At 36.5% G+C, this 17,882-nt stretch overlaps 1 protein-coding gene across 3 annotated transcripts in view; it reads right to left on the bottom strand.

Moving 5' to 3' along the window:
* Positions 1-17,882, bottom strand: part of CALCRL (calcitonin receptor like receptor) — a 109,641-nt gene that overhangs the window by 34,477 nt on the left and 57,282 nt on the right. For all 3 annotated transcript variants that reach the window (XM_066345409.1, XM_066345407.1, XM_066345408.1), the window contains 5 exons: positions 8,745-8,835; positions 7,299-7,391; positions 4,306-4,438; positions 1,171-1,281; positions 951-1,063 (listed from right to left, as the gene is read on the bottom strand). In XM_066345409.1, the coding sequence (XP_066201506.1) occupies positions 951-1,063; positions 1,171-1,281; positions 4,306-4,438; positions 7,299-7,352 (411 nt within the window). In that variant the 5' untranslated portion in view covers positions 7,353-7,391; positions 8,745-8,835. The remainder of the gene's footprint in view (positions 1-950; positions 1,064-1,170; positions 1,282-4,305; positions 4,439-7,298; positions 7,392-8,744; positions 8,836-17,882) is intronic.

Raw genomic sequence — 17,882 nt, forward strand, 5'->3', positions numbered from 1 at the left:
CTTTAGGAGCCTATGATCTGTAAAAATGTGTTCTAACTTTCTCCTGGTTTTGACATTTTCCCTACGATTATTTGTCTGTACTCCATTTATTTGTAACCTAACATTTTATTTTGTATTTTAATAATTTTCTTTCAACTCTTCTCTGAATAATCAAGGATACTTGATTTATAATTATAAAAGATAGCTGAGAGTTATCAAGTGCTTTACTATATGCTTGTTAGTTTTCTAAGTATTTTCCTGTATTAAGTCAATCATGAAAATCTTGAGGGTAGATTTATTGTTATTCCCATTTTATACATGAGGTGTCTGAAGCAGAGAGAGGGTATGGCTTGCTGAAGGTCACATGGCTGGTAAGGTGCAGAAATAGGAAGTTTTAATCACTGTGACAAACTGCCTCTCTCTTCACACACACACACACACACACACATAAATATATGCAGACACTTTCTATCAAAGCTTTACTGTTCTGACAAACTGTAACTAACTTTGACTTAATGTGTGGTATTAAAAGCAGGCACGAGAATGAGAATGACCTAACAGCTACTCAGAATAAAAGCCTTTCGCTGAGGGACAGTCTTGCAAAGTAAGCTTGCAAGACTTACTTTGTATACTTAAGCACAATTTCTAAATGTAATTCTAGAAATTCCACTACAAACAAAAATTTTCTATTTTCTACATTTTTAAAGTGTTTTCTTTGAAAAATGTTAAATACCAGCACCGAGACACTGACTTATAAATACACTATTACCTGGCAGAACTGCTTCCTCAATGTAATGACAAATCAAATATAATTATTCCTACAAAGATATTTTTCTTATTCTTCTCCAAGAATATTATGAAAATGCTTTACAGTGGAATAGAATGCTAGCTACATTTTCTCCAGTACTCTATTGGTCACTAACTTTTTGAATAGATAGTGTAAATTGTTTCATCTTATAATTATTACGTACCTTTACTCTCTCATGTGTGTTAACATTACACTGGGTATAATTTGTCCATGTTCTGTTGCTATCTGGATGTCTAAACCAGTTGCCATCTTGGTCACAGATCTTTGTAACTTTTTCTTTAAAATTAAAAAGGAAAAAAGAACACAATTTAGTTAGACTGTATTATAATATAAGGTATATTATATACATGTAAAGGAGATTGTATGTATATTTCTGTTACTACCTGAAGGATCGAAGTCCTGAAAGTAATCAGGGCAATGTTGCATTGATTCTGTTCCTGCTGCAACGTCATTCCAGCACAGCCATCCATCCCAGGTTCTGTTGCAGTAAATGCCTTAAAGGGAGAATAAAAATTAGGGGTGACTACCTCCCACTTAGGTATACACGAAGACATAAAGTCTTAATGATGAGTTTACACTGACATGGAATAAAGACTGTCTACTGAAAATGAAAACATCATTTAAAATCTATAGTCATGCACTGCTTATCAACAGAGATATGTTCTGAGAGATGTACCATTTGGTGATTTTGTCATTGTACCCACATCACAGTGTTGATCTACACAAACCTAGAGGGTATAGCTTACTACATATGTAGGTGATATAGCATACCACCTTCATACCTGTACATCACTGTTGACCAAAACATTATGTGGTGCGTGAGTATACAGCAGTTACTTAAATTTTTCACTGAGTAATTATTGAAATAAATAACTTCTAAATTAAAATTAGAAATATCTAAATATATATCTGATTTATATAGTTTAGCTTTAATTCTCATTCTCAAAGAACTAGAATTAAGGAAGCTATTTATTCCATAAATCAAGTAGTCTTTTCTGGTTGTTCTTAACCATCGAGTGATGATTAATCAGTGACCTTACCCTTAAATACATTTTATTTTAGAAACAGTGTTCTTTGGGCAAAGTGTTAGTATTTTCTGAGGTAAACAAATGAGTATTTCTATTTCACCATATGAGTCTGTCTATCTCCCTCTCACCTAAAAGAAAATCATAATAATATTCCATCCGATTACTGATAAAACTGGCAGCATCATCGAGAGCGAGGTCCAGAATTTTTCATACTGCATTAAATGGCATTTGAGTGAGACCTAAGTAGGTAGGTATTTCCATTAAAAAAGTTTCTATGATCAAACAGATTTGGGAAATACACATTAAAATAAAGACAGTCTTTTACTGTAAGGCTTTCTATAGTATTTAAAATGACAAAGTACATTATGGAGGTCTAATAGGACAAACTATATATTATGCAGTAATCCTACACTTAGTTTATCTGAAAATTATTTTATTATGAAACCCTCATAAAGCTACTCCTATTATTCAACAATTAGATTCAAAGCCTATTTTTACATATATCTAGATAATTTGGAAGAGGTTAATTCAACAGGTGTTTTTTTTTTGTTTGTTTGTTTTTTTGTATTTTTCTGAAGCTGGAAACGGGGAGAGACAGTCGGACAGACTCCCGCATGCGCCCTACCGGGATCCACCCGGCACGCCCACCAGGGGCGATGCTCTGCCCACCAGGGGGCTACGCTCTGCCCCTCTGGGGCGTCGCTCTGCTGCGACCAGAGCCACTCTAGCGCCTGGGGCAGAGGCCAAGCACCCGGGCCATCCCTAGCGCCCGGGCCATCCTTGCTCCAATGGAGCCTCGGCTGCGGGAGGGGAAGAGAGAGACAGAGAGAAAGGAGAGGGGGAGGGGCAGAGATCGAACCTGGGACTTCTGCACGCCAGGCCGACGCTCTACCACTGAGCCAACCGGTCAGGACCTCAACAGTTTTAATCTAATAACACAACCTAGATACTTTTATTGACCAATGTCACCCTGTTAAATTTAATTTTCTAAATAAAATTAAAAGAAATAATAATAAAATAATTAAAAGCTAATACAGATTTTAATGAAATAAAATGAGAAGCTGGAGCAGTTAACACAGAATTTGTATATAAATATTTTAATACTTGATCATTCAATGTCTATTGATCTAATATCAGATAATTTGTCACTGTCTGGGTTATTTTAAAGATATATTTAACTGGATAAATATCTTATAATAATACTATTAAAACATATATCCAAACACTTCTTTAAAAATTAATGGATTATGTTGTTCAGTTATACTAAGATTTTAAAAGGTGATCAATGTGAACAAAAACACTCATTTCTTTTTCTCACAAGCAAGCTAATTTTGACAGTTAAAAATATTAATAATAATCTACTTTTAACATTTTATTGATATAAACATTGTAGATAGTATTATCAATTTTTTTTTTAAGTGAGAGGAGGGGAGATAGACAAACTCCCGCATGTGCCCCAACCAAGATCCACCCAGCAACACTGTCTGGGGGCTGATGCTCACATCAACCAAGTGAGCTATCCTCCATACCCAGGGCAGATGCTTAGCTATTCTTCAGTGCCCAGGGCTGATGCTTGAACCACTTGAGCCACTGACTTTGAGAAAGGAAGAGAGAGAGAGAAGGGGAAGAGAAAGGGAAGAGAAGCAGATAGTTGCTTCTCATGTGTGCTTTGACCAGGGTTCAAACCCAGGACATCCACACACCAGGTTGATGCACTATCCACTAAGCCCACCAGCCAGGGCCACATCAAACATTTTAAAAAAATGTCATAGCTTTATTTCCAATGAAATATTTAAAATCTAGAAATATGTAGTCTTTATGTTTTGCTTTGTTTTATTGTGAAATTTTCATCTTACATATGAAGATAACCCTGTCTTTAGGGTTGCCAGATAAAATACAGGGCTTATTTTTGTTTTCGGTGTTTAGATTTTGCTAAATTTGGCCACTCTATTTGTGTTACTACTCTCTATATCTTCACCATAGAGGCAAATATCTGGCATTTAGTAGGCCCTCAGTAAATGTCACAAAAATATCTAATGAATAATTTAATGGAAACAAAGCACTTAGATTTCATTAGCTTCATGATCAAATGTACTATTCAAAGTATAAGTTATGCAAAAAAAGTTTGTCATTTTATTATGAAAACTCCTATCAAGCAACTTGTTAAAAAATACAATTACATAAATTGAAGATCAACTGTCACTTATTTAATTTGATACATAATTATTTGATATTTTAAATATCTTTTTATTATTAAAATGTTACTAAACATATCCCTGTTGCACATATTTTATTAGAATTTTATAAAAGAAGAAAGAGAAATTGTCATAAAGTATACTTTATAAGTAAATAATTAAAACTGCTCATATACCAGAAAAAATAGCAACTATTCCTTTTTTTTTGTAAGGGAACTAAAAACCCATAATGATGTAATGGTGGTTTTCTTTTAGAAATATATCAATGCATGTAAAATTAAACAGTCATGTTTACCTTCTGTTTGTTGAATGGGATCTTGCATAATTTTCTGGTAGCATTCATACTGAGCTGTCATAATTTTATTTCTGGTAACACCCAACTCATGTGCCATATCATGGCTCTCTTCTGATTCTGCTCTGACAGGAATCTAAGGGTTTAAAAGAACAAAATTTCAGAATTGTGAAAATGTCTATCACAGGCATTCTGTCACAGTGGAAAACAGTAAGTACAGAGCTTGGTCAACGGGCTTTGGGGAAAACCCCTGATTGGTAGTATTTGCCAGTTTCCACAGTAAATATCTCTCATATCATTTCCTATTTCAAGCAATGAACAAGATGTTGCCGATGGCCGATTAGGGAATAGTCCATGTTTGGCCCTCTAACAGCTGTAGAGGCTGGCTTCAGGACATGCTGTGGAATGCAGACAGAGCTGTATGCAAAACCTACCACTACTTTCTCACCTGCTCTGTGAATGTAGACAAGACTGCTTTCTTCTTATAAAATGGAATAAAATAGTATCAAGTTAACAGAGGGGAGTATCAGGTACATGATAATAATCCAAATTGTTGCCATTTTTATAATTATATTTTGATAGTCAAAATAACAAGTTCATTTGTGATGTTGGTAAACAGAATTTTTATTGTAAGCACATCAATAAATTGGCGTTAGACAAGGCATATATTTATGTTCTTCTAATTTAGTATCACTATTTCAAGTTTTATTTCCATTTTAATTTTTACATGACTTTTCCTCTCCACTTTGTAATGTAACCTTATTTCTTCATTTTTGCATTATTTCTATTAACTACTTTCCATAAGAAGTTATTTTTCGCCTGACCTGTGGTGGTGCAGTGGGTAAAGTGTCGACCTGGAAATGCTGAGGTCGCCGGTTCAAAACCCTGGGCTTGCCTGGTCAAGGCACATATGGGAGTTGATGCTTCCTGCTCCTCCCCCCCTTCTCTCTCTGTCTCTCTTTTCTCTCTCTCTCACTGTCTCTCCTTTCTAAAATGAATAAATAAATAAATAAATAATTAAAAAAAAAGAAGTTATTTTTCTACATGTATTTTGTCCTCTTATTCTTGATTTTTCTGTTCTTTAGCAAGAAGTTGAATTTAGTAAAATCTTAATGGTAATATTCCCCATGAGTGGCACCATTCAAGTTTCACCATAAGCAGACCACCATTTAACATTAACCGTGTGATGCTTTGCTTGTTTTTAATAATCTAATAAAGATTTATGTATAAACAAGTATAAATGGAAATTTACAACATCAAGAAAATTAATACCTTTTCTCTTGCCTTTAGGAAATTTATAGAATTGCATGAAATTAATATCATTTTTATTCTTACTTAAAAGAAACACTCAGATTTGCACACTGTCTGAGATAACGGTAATGGTTCCTTGAATCATAATTATTCTGATATGTTACAGAATTACCTACCAGAAACCTGTGGTGGCCAGTGCAGCTCATTGGCATGCTCAATGGAGAGTGTGAGCTAGAGAAACATGAGTCCTGTTTCTTGTGTTCTAGTCTATTTACCCACGATAATATCTAAGACATGCAGAATTTGGACTTCTCCTAGACTTGAGAATGTTTTCAAATACAAATGCTGACAGGAATGTAGCTTTGCTTTCCTTCAGTTTAGATTTTCTATATTTTTCTTGAGTTTCTTTGTTTGAATCTTTGCAGGGTTTGCTTGGAAACACCACAGGAAAATTATTTGCTGGCACAGAGTTAGATGAGATTATGTCTCTCAGCTTCTCATGCATATAATAAGATAAGAGTACCGTCGTGGTTTAATATGAGACATTCTAGGCCATGATGGGAGTGGGGAAACAAAACTTTACACTGGCATTTCTTTCTCTTTCAAACTTACTGTTGGAAGTAAAGACAGTACTTTGCAAGGAAATTTTTAATGATTATAGTCATGGTTTTTGTTTGTTTGTTTGTTTGTTTTTTTACAGAAACAGAGAGAGAGTCAGAGAGAGGGATAGACAGGGACAGACAGACAGGAATGGAGAGATGAGAAGCATCAATCATTAGTTTTTCATTGCGCATTGCGACACCTTCGTTGTTCATTGATTGCTTTCTCATATGTGCCTTGACCGCGGGCCTTCAGCAGACCAAGTAACCCCTTGCTTGAGCCAGCGACCTTGGGCCCAAGCTTGTGAGTTTTGGCTCAAACCAGATAAGCCTGCGGTCAAGCTGGCGACCGCGGGATCTCAAACCTCAGTCCTCGGCATTCCAGTCCGACGCTCTATCCACTGTGCCACCACCTGGTCAGGCATATAGTCATGGTTTTAATGTGAGACAAAAAAATATAAATAAAATATTTCTGCAAATAAATGTAGAATTAAACGTGTAAGGCATACGATGTCTCCAGTATAGTAATTGTTATTTACCCATCCAGAGGCTTTAGGTGTGCAGAGGTGCGCATGAGTGCACTGCTCATGTATACACCTGCCCCACACCAGTGCCTGCCAGAAAATGTACACAATATTTATTTAAATGAATGGATGAGGAACTTAACTGAAAGTATAGTTCATAATTCTGAATTGTTCTTTAATCAAAGGAAGTCAATCAGTTGGCAGACTGGGAGAAAAACCACAGGTTAAGACCTGCTTTTAATAGTTCTAACTCAGAAACAACAGGTCTGGTTGAGATTATTTTACCTACCATGTACAATTGCACTACAGAGCCATTCAATCTTTTTTTAAAACTGACAATTACTTTCCTCTGGTATCTTGCATATTTATATTTATATTTATTTACTTTTCTCACTTTGACATCTCCCCCAACAACTAACTACACCAGCATCCCTTAGTACTGCTATGGGAAAAAAGCCTTAAAGTCTATTCTGAAAGGAACAACATTATTGCTGTGTTGATTGGATATAAAAATGTAGTTGATTTATGCATGAAAAAACTATATGTCATTTTTGTGTGATTCACCTTCATCAACTATAAACATATTGGAAGTTAAAATAAAAATAATCATAAACTAGCTTACCATAAAAAAAGACAGAAGAAACAGAAAATACAGCATACACCTTTTCTCCATCATTTATTCCAAAATAAAATACGCTATATAATATAAATCAAGCTGCAAGAGAAAATGAAAACATGTAACTCATCAATATTTATGAATTAAATATACATGGCTCTCAACAGAAAATTTCTTTAAAATGACCCAACAATTTTTCTTTAAGCATTTGATTAATAGCCTTACATATTACATATTTAAGAGCATTATGACTTAAAATCATAAAGAGCTTAATTAAATATATTTTAATTAATTTAATATTACAAATGAGAAAGCTTCTTGCATATATATTTTTAATAATTAGAAAACATCTTGTTTTCTTTTTCTTTACCAAAATTGGAATAAAATAATTAAGTATCAAATTGAAGAGTTTTACAAAAATATAAAACAACAATTCTGATAGCGTATTTACTATAAAACATAGTTTTATTTCCTATAACTATTAATATCATTTTTAATTTTCTGAGTCTAAAAATTAAAGAGGGTCAATTGATTTGGGGCCAATTATTTGAGAATAATATTTATACTCAATTAAAATGTCCTTATAATTTAATATAAATTATTTTTTCACTGAAAGATTTAACTGTTTTGTTTTCTTAAACCAAGAAACAAAAAAATCTCCTAAATGATCTACATTATTACTATTCGGTTGCAGAAGATAGACAATACCAAATAAAAAGAGTCCTGTTAAATATTTCTAATGGTAGATATAATTCTGAGCAAGTGAAAAATGACCTCTAAAATACTACCCCTTAACTATTTAATTTTAAAAAGTGACATCACTGGGATAAAGTGTGTAATGCTTACTCCCTATAAGAAGCATGAGCAACCTATTCTGACAGTTTTTTATAAGATATGAATTATCCTGGTACAGTCATAAAATATAACATATATTTAACTGAATGTATAAAAATGTTTTTCAGAGGAGATAAAAAGTTTTCAATCAATAAATATCTACCAGTGAAATATGAACTTAGATATAATTTTGTTAGAAACTCATCACGCTTTTTAATACAGGGAAAATGTTAGAAGAATTATCAAACCTTTCTCGTGTACTTGTTCATTGTTTTTATCACATGCAATGAGAGCCCACCATTGACCAGCAAACAGAATCTATGCCATTGCTTGCCTTCACCAATGACTCACCTGAAAGCAGCCTTTCTTTTTAATTGTAAAATCTCCCAAAGAATGTTTTTTCTTCTATCTGATATAGAGGGTTATTATTAGTTGATCTTAAGAAAAATATAACCAAAAAAATTGGAAACATTTTATTAATATTAGACATTAAAAATCATGCATATTATAAGAGGAGGAAAAAAATAAATCCAGTTTTTACAATTCAGTAATTAATGAGTTGGTATTTTAGTTTTTATTATATTTTACTATGATAAAATCTAATTTTCTAGTACTTACATATACAATTGTCTCCAGACTCAAATCACATTTTCTCCTGGATCATATTCAACATTGTCTTGAAGAACTTCTTAAATCCTGGGGTCATGACCTGAAATATTGATTGAAATAATGAGCCAAAATTATTTCTATGGCAAATTGAAATAAAAAAAACAGTACTATTGAAAATAATATTTTTATTAAGCTATGCCAATTTAAAAAAAACTTTCCATTAATTGAGAGAGAGAGGAAGGGAGAGAGAGAAAGAGAGAAGCTTCAACTCATTGTTCCACTTAGTTGTACACTCATTGACTGCCTCTCCAACATGCCCTGACCCAGAATGGTACCCATCACCTCAGTGCACTGGGAGGACGTTTTATCTCATGAGCCACACAGCCAGGGCCAAGCTATTCCAATGTTTAAAAGTCTCGGAGATGACGTCAGAGTAATGGCGGAGTAGGAAGCGATACCGATAAATCTCCCCCAAACCTCAACAAGATCTTCAACCAGAAACAGAAAAACCTATCCTTGGAGCCTCCAGATGTTTTGCAATACACCCAAAGGTATGATCGAGCGAAAAATTGGCTAAATATATAACCAAACCCCGAAGGAAATAGGGAGTAAGAAATGCTCCGCCTTCCTCACTAACCTAAACAGGGCGATTTTCACTGGAAACTGAGAATATAGAAACTAAGGCGGGCAAAGGGGGTGAATAGATCCAGGCCGCGGCACAAACGGCCGAACCAAGCTGTGGCACGGAGATCTAAGCCAAGGAAAAACTGTTCCTGTGACAACCTGGGCAATACAGCTAACACTCGCGCCAAACCCAGAAAAGAAAGACAAGCGGCGCAGCCATTTTACCTGATCCCCTGGTGGGCGCATAGTGGGCGAGAGATTCCTTCCAAAGCCCCCGGAGGGTGCGCCTGTGTTACTCCACAGAGAGGCAGAGTCAGAGGCCTTTGTGTGGGCCGAAAGCCTCCGGGCTGCCCCAGCGCCCTGGGAGAGCCGCACACGGGGAGGAAGCGAGAGCTAATTCCAACACTGGAACTTTTCAGTGCGGGCGGGAGGTTTCACTCAGAGGGCGAGACTCCGGCCTCACATCCTGGTCTGCGCGCACGGAGAGTGGGAAGGAGACTCCTCCCAGCACCTCCGGAGTGGGAGCCCGTGTTGTCCCACGGAGGGGCAGAGTCGGGGGCCTTTGTGTGGGCCAAGGGCAGAGTCATGGGCTGCCCCAGCGCCTTGAAAAAGCGGCACACGGGGACGGAGCGAGAGCCAATTCCAACATTGGAACTTTTCAGTGCGGGCGGGGGGTTTCACTCAGAGGGCGAGACTTCCGGTCTAACATCCTGGTCTGCGCGCGCAGACCCGCCGTGTTACTGGACAGAGTGACAGAGCCAGAGGTCTTTGAGTAGGCAAAAGCCCCGGCTGATTATGCCAGCAGCTCTGACTGACTGAGCCTTACCCAGAGCCCTGTGCTGAGTGGAAATAAGAGTGGGGAGTTGCCCGCTCTTTGAGCCTCTTACTATCAAGGCAGAGGCAGCAGCAACCCCATAGCTGGATTCTCAGGCTGCTGGTTGAGGAAGGAAAGACTAGGAGAGAGGCTCCTGGAACACGGACTCTCTCACTGTTGGAGCCTATAAACGCTAATGAGCCTCGACTGCCAACGAGACTGAAGCACAATACATGACATCGCCATAGAGACTTATCAACTGCAAACCTCTACCTGAGCATGCCAAAGGGGCAGAACCCGGGGTACAGAGTCGCCGACCAGGAAGAGGGAGAGAAAAGAAAAAGCAAGAAGATAACCTCTCAAAATCAGAATAATCCGCAGACTTTATAACCTATCCCATTTTATTATATTTGTTCGTTTGTTTCTCTTATCTTCATCCTTGATTTTTTTTTCTTTTTTCTTTTTTTTTTCCTCCTCCAATTTGGTCGTTTAACTCCCTACCGGTCTTACTCTCTCCTCTCCTTGAACTACACTACCCATAAGTGTTACATCTCCCATTATCTTTTCTTTCCTCTTCCTTTCTCTCTATGAGGGTTGCACTCCAAAACCCTTAACTCTCTCTCTCTCTCTCTCTCTCCTCTTTTTTCTTTTTTCTTCTTTTAGTGGTTCCCTCTTTTTTTTCTCTCTCTCTCTTCTTTTCTCCCTCTATATTAGTTTCTTCCTTTTTCCTTTACATCTCCTCTCATTCAAACCTCAATAACAAACAAATTATTTTATCTGGAACTCAAACTTATGTTTGTGGCATTTTGGGGGGTTTTTACTTCACCTTTTTAACTCACTAGCAGTGCTCCCATCCCTGGCTCTCCATTTTATCAAGCTCTTGTTCCACTAAATACAATAGTAATTTTTTAATTTGTCCCCCCATTTTCCTGTTTCCCTCTTACTCCTCTCATCATAACTCTTAGTCAACCAACACCTAAACGTAAATCATTTTATTCTTGATCCAAATTTTTTCATTATTTGCTTTTTGTGGGTCCATACCCCCACCATTTTTTTTTCTTGCCCCTTTATTACTTTTCCCCAATTCAGGCCCTCCATTACAGGCATTGTTTGTTCTATTAAATACAATATAATTCACAGTTCACCACAAGATTTTCTCAAGAAAGAAGGGAGAGGAGAGAAGAGAAAAAAAGGAGGGGGGGAATAATTTCCTTTTTTTAAATTTTTATTTTATTTTATTTTTCTTTATTTCATTATTAATTTTTTCTTAAAAAAAACTTTTTTCAATTTTTTATTTTTTTAACTTTTTATTTTTTATTAAATCTTATTAATACTATCAACAAAACCACCCTCAGATGCCATTAAGGAAGAGAAAATCGAATATCATGGATACAAAAGAAAGAGAGGTAACACAGATAGAAGAGGAAAAAATCTATGGAGAAAAAATTTAATATATTGGAAACCTTGGAGTTAAATGACAGAGAATTCAAGATAGAAATTCTAAAAATACTCAGAGATATACAAGAAAACACAGAAAGGCAATTTATGGAACTCAGAAAACAACTCAATGAACACAAAGAATATATGTCCAAGGAAATTGAAACTATAAAAACAAATCAAACAGAGATGAAAAACTCAATTCACGAGCTGAAAAACGAGGTAACAAGCTTGGCTAATAGAACAGGCCAGATAGAAGAGAGGATTAGTGAAATAGAAGACAAGCAACTTGAGGCACAACAGAGAGAGGAAGAAAGAGACTCAAAAATTAAAAAAAATGAGATAGCCCTACAAGAATTATCTGACTCCATCAGAAAGAATAACATAAGAATAATAGGTATATCAGAGGGAGAAGAGAGAGAAAATGGAATGGAGAACATACTCAAACAAATAATAGATGAGAACTTCCCAAGCCTGTGGAAAGAACTAAAGCCTCAAATTCATGAAGCAAACAGAACTCCGAGTTTTCTTAACCCCAACAAACCTACTCCAAGTGAATGAAATTGGCACAAATCAACGGCAAAGAAAAAATTCTCAAGGCAGCCAGGGAAAAGAAGAATACAACATATAAAGGAAGGCCCATTAGATTATCATCAGATTTCTCAGCAGAAACTCTACAAGCTAGAAGAGAGTGGACCCCAATATTTAAAGCCCTGAAAGAGAGGAAATTTCAGCCACGAATACTATACCCATCAAAGCTATCCTTCAAATATGAAGGAGAAATAAAAACATTCACAGATACAGAAAAGATGAGGGAATTTATCATCAGAAAACCCCCACTCCAGGAATTACTAAAGGGGGTTCTCCAATCAGATACAAAGAACAAAAAAAAACAGAGCCACAAGTAAAAGCTCCACCAAGAAAACAATAAAACCAAATTTAAACTGTGACAACAACAAAAAGAAAGGGGGGAGAGGATGGAGATTAACAGTAGTAAAGGACGATGGAGTGCAAAAGTACTCACAAAATAGTGCGCTACAATGAACAGGGTAGGAACCCTTTTCATTACCTAAAGGTAACCACCATTGAAAAAAATACCACAGAAGCACATGAGATAAAAAAGATAGCAACAGTGGAAAGATGTATGGAATACAACCAAATAAAAACAAAAGATAGAAAAACAAAAGAGAAGGATCAAAGAAGACACAAAACTAACAGAAAGCAAGATATAAAATGGCAATAGGGAACTCACAAGTATCAATAATTACACTAAATGTAAACGGATTAAACTCACCAATAAAAAGGCACAGAGTAGCAGAATGGATTAAAAAAGAAAATCCAACTGTATGCTGCCTACAGGAAACTCATCTAAGTAACAAGGATAAAAACAAATTCAAAGTGAAAGGCTGGAAAACAATATTCCAAGCAAATAACATCCAAAAAAAAGCAGGCGTAGCAATACTCATATCTGATAATGCTGACTACAAGACAACAAAAGTACTCAGAGACAAAAATGGCCATTTCATAATGGCTAAGGGGACACTGAATCAAGAAGACATAACAATTCTTAATATATATGCACCAAACCAAGGAGCACCAAAATATATAAGACAGCTACTTATTGACCTTAAAACAAAAACTGACAAAAATACAATCATACTTGGAGACCTCAATACACTGCTGATGGCTCTAGATCGGTCATCCAAACAGAGAATCAACAAAGATATAGTGGCCTTAAACAAAACACTAGAGCACCTGGATATAATAGACATCTACAGGACATTTCATCCCAAAGTGACTGAGTATACATTTTTCTCCAGTGTACATGGATCATTCTCAAGAATTGACCATATGTTGGGCCACAAAAACAACATCAGCAAATTCAGAAAATCAAAGTTGTACCAAGCATATTTTCTGATCATAAAGCCTTGAAACTAGAATTCAACTGCAAAAAGGAGGAAAAAAATCCCACAAAAATGTGGAAACTAAACAACATACTTTTAAAAAATGAATGGGTCAAAGAAGAAATAAGTGCAGAGATCAAAAGATATATACAGACTAATGAAAATGACAATATGACATATCAGAATCTATGGGATGCAGCAAAAGCAGTGATAAGAGGGAAGTTCATATCACTTCAGGCATATATTAACAAACAAGAGACAGCCCAAGTGAACCACTTAACTTCACACCTTAAGGAACTAGAAAAAGAAGAACAAAGACAACCCAAAACCAGCCGAAGAAAGGAGATAATAAAAATCAGAGCAGAAATAAATGAAATAGAGAACAGTAAAACTATAGAAAAAATTAATAGAACAAAGAGCTGGTTCTTTGAAAAGATCAGCAAAATTGACAAACCCTTGGCAAGACTTACCAAGGAAAAAAGAGAAAGAACTCATATAAACAAAATCCAAAATGAAAGAGGAGAAATCACCATGGACACCGTAGATATACAAAGAATTATTGTAGAATACTATGAAAAACTTTATGCCAGTAAATTCAACAATCTAGAAGAAATGGATAAATTCCTAGAACAATACAACCTTCCTAGACTGAGTCAAGAAGAAGCAGACAGCCTAAACAGACCTATCAGTAGAGAAGAAATAGAAAAAACCATTAAAAACCTCCCCAAAAATAAAAGTCCAGGCCCTGACGGCTATACCAGCAAATTTTATCAAACATTCAAAGAAGACTTGGTTCCTATTCTACTGAAAGTCTTCCAAAAAATTGAAGAAGAAGCAATACTTCCAAACACATTTTATGAGGCCAACATAACTCTCATACCAAAACCAGGCAAGGATGGCACAAAAAAAGAAAACTACAGACCAATATCTCTAATGAATACAGATGCTAAAATACTAAACAAAATACTAGCAAATCGAATACAACAACATATTAAAAAAATAATACATCACGATCAAGTGGGATTCATCCCAGAATCTCAAGGATGGTTCAACATACGTAAAACGGTTAACATAATACACCATAACAACAAAATAAAGAACAAAAACCACATGATCTTATCAATAGACGCAGAAAAGGCTTTCGATAAAATACAACACAATTTTATGTTTAAGACTCTCAACAAAATGGGTATAGAAGGAAAATATCTCAACATGATAAAGGCCATATATGATAAACCATCAGCTAACATCATATTAAATGGCACTAAACTGAAGGCTTTCCCCCTTAAATCAGGAACAAGACAGGGTTGTCCACTCTCTCCACTGTTATTTAATGTGGTACTAGAGGTTCTAGCCAGAGCAATCAGACAAGACAAAGAAATAAAAGGCATCCATATCGGAAAAGAAGAAGTAAAGGTTTCACTTTTTGCAGATGATATGATCCTATACATCGAAAACCCCAAAGAATCCACAAAAAGACTACTAGAAACAATAAGCCAATACAGTAAGGTTGCAGGATACAAAATTAACATACAGAAGTCAATAGCCTTTCTATATGCCAACAATGAAACAATTGAGAATGAACTCAAAAGAATAATCCCCTTCACAATTGCAACAAAAAAAATAAAATACTTAGGAATAAACATAACAAAGAATGTAAAGGACTTATATAATGAAAACTATAAACCATTGTTAAGAGAAATTGAGAAAGATATAATGAGATGGAAGAATATTCCTTGTTCTTGTTTAAGAAGAATAAATATAATCAAGATGGCTATATTACCCAAAGCAATATACAAATTTAATGCAATTCCCATCAAAATTCCAATGACATTTTTTAAAGAAATAAAGCAAAAAATCATCAGATTTATATGGAACTATAAAAAACCCCGAATAGCCAAAGTAATCCTAAAGAAAAAGAATGACCTAGCGTGCGGAGGACCCGGGTTCGATTCCCGGCCAGGGCACATAGGAGAAGCGCCCATTTGCTTCTCCACCCCTCCGCCGCACTTTCCTCTCTGTCTCTCTCTTCCCCTCCCGCAGCCAAGGCTCCATTGGAGCAAAGATGGCCCGGGCGCTGGGCATGGCTCTGTGGCCTCTGCCTCAGGCGCTAGAGTGGCTCTGGTCGCAATATGGCAACGCCCAGGATGGGCAGAGCATTGCCCCCTGGGGGGCAGAGCACCGCCCCTGGTGGGTGTGCCGGGTGGATCCCGGTCGGGCGCATGCGGGAGTCTGTCTGACTGTCTCTCCCTGTTTCCAGCTTCAGAAAAATGAAAAAAAAGAAAAAAAAAAAAAAAAAGAAAAAGAATGAAGCTGGGGGCATTACAATACCTGACTTCAAACTCTATTATAGGGCCACGACAATCAAAACAGCATGGTATTGGCAGAAAAATAGACACTCAGACCAATGGAACAGAATAGAAAGTCCAGAAATAAAACCACCTCTATCTAGTCAAATAATTTTTGATAAAGGGGCCAAGAACATACAATGGAGAAAAGAAAGCCTCTTCAATAAATGGTGCTGGGAAAACTGGAAAGCCACATGCAAAAGAATGAAACTGGACTACAGTTCGTCCCCCTGTACAAAAATTAACTCAAAATGGATCAAAGATCTAAACATAAGACCTGAAACAATAAAGTACATAGAAGAAGACATAGGTACTCAACTCATGGACCTGGGTTTTAAAGAGCTTTTTATGAATTTGACTCCAATGGCAAGAGAAGTGAAGGCAAAAATTAATGAATGGGATTACATCAGACTAAGAAGTTTTTGCTCAGCAAGAGAAACTGATAACAAAATAAACAGAAAGCCAACTAAATGGGAAATGATATTTTAAACAACAGCTCAGATAAGGGCCTAATATCCAAAATATACAAAGAACTCATAAAACTCAACAACAAACAAACAATCCAATAAAAAAATGGGAAGAGGACATGAACAGACACTTCTCCCAGGAGGAAGTACAAATGGCCAACAGATATATGAAAAGATGCTCATCTTCTTTAGTTATTAGAGAAATGCCAATCAAAACTGCAATGAGATACCACCTCACACCTGTTAGATTAGCTATTATTAACAAGACAGGTAATAGCAAATGTTGGAGAGGCTGTGGAGAAAAAGGAACCCTCATCCACTGTTGGTGGGAATGTAAAGTAGTACAACCATTATGGAAGAAAGTATGGTGGTTCCTCAAAAAACTGAAACTAGAACTACCTTATGACCCAGCAATCCCTCTACTGGGTATATACCCCCAAAACTCAGAAACATTGATACGTAAAGACACATGCAGCCCCATGTTCATTGCAGCATTGTTCACAGTGGCCAGGACATGGAAACAACCAAAAAGTCCGTCAATAGACGACTGGATAAAGAAGATGTGGCACATATACACTATGGAATACTACTCAGCCATAAGAAATGATGACATCGGATCATTTACAGCAAAATGGTGGGATCTTGATAACATTATACGAAGTGAAATAAGTAAATCAGAAAAAACCAGGAACTGCATTATTCCATACGTAGGTGGGACATAAAAGTGTAACTAAGAGACATTGATAAGAGTGTGGTGGTTACGGGGGGAGGGAGGAAAAGGAGAGGGAAAGGGGCAGGGGGAGGGGCACAAAGAAAACTAGATAGAAGGTGACAGAGGACAATCTGACTTTGGGTGATGGGTATGCAACATAATTGAAAGACAAGATAACCTGGACTTGTTGATCTTTGAATATATGTAACCTGATTTATTGATGTCGCCCCATTAAAAAAATAAAATTATAATAAAAAAAAAAAAAGTTTCTTTAACTTCAGGAGTCCCAGGTTCGATTCCCAGCCAGGGCACACAGGAGAAGCGCCCATCTGCTTCTCCACCCCTCCCCCTCTCCTTCCTCTCTGTCTCTCTCTTCCCCTCCCACAGCCAAGGCTCCACTGGAGCAATGATGGCCCAGGCGCTGGGGATGGCTCCTCAGCCTCTGCCCCAGGCGCTAGAGTGGCTCTGGTCGCAACAGAGCGACGCCCTCTGGTAGGCAGAGCGTCGCCCCCTGGTGGGCGTGCCGGGTGGATCCCGGTCAGGAGCATGCGGGAGTCTGTCTGACTGCCTCCCCTTTTCCAACTTCAGAAAAATACAAAAAAAAAAAGTCTCTTTAACTTGCATTATATTTGAGTTTTGTTACACATATTTCTTGTTTTCCATTAGATACAGAAAAAACAATTTTAATTTATTCAGGATACCTGGTATACTAAAATATCTAACTGAATATTTTATTTAAGTAAATTTCAAAGAACTATAATGTGATAAAAAATTTTAAATTAACTATAGTTTAATATTCCCTTAAATTTATTTATATAATCATTTATTGGAATGTGTTATG

The sequence above is a fragment of the Saccopteryx leptura genome, chromosome 7, assembly GCF_036850995.1.
Source record: "Saccopteryx leptura isolate mSacLep1 chromosome 7, mSacLep1_pri_phased_curated, whole genome shotgun sequence".
Taxonomy (NCBI): domain Eukaryota; kingdom Metazoa; phylum Chordata; class Mammalia; order Chiroptera; family Emballonuridae; genus Saccopteryx; species Saccopteryx leptura.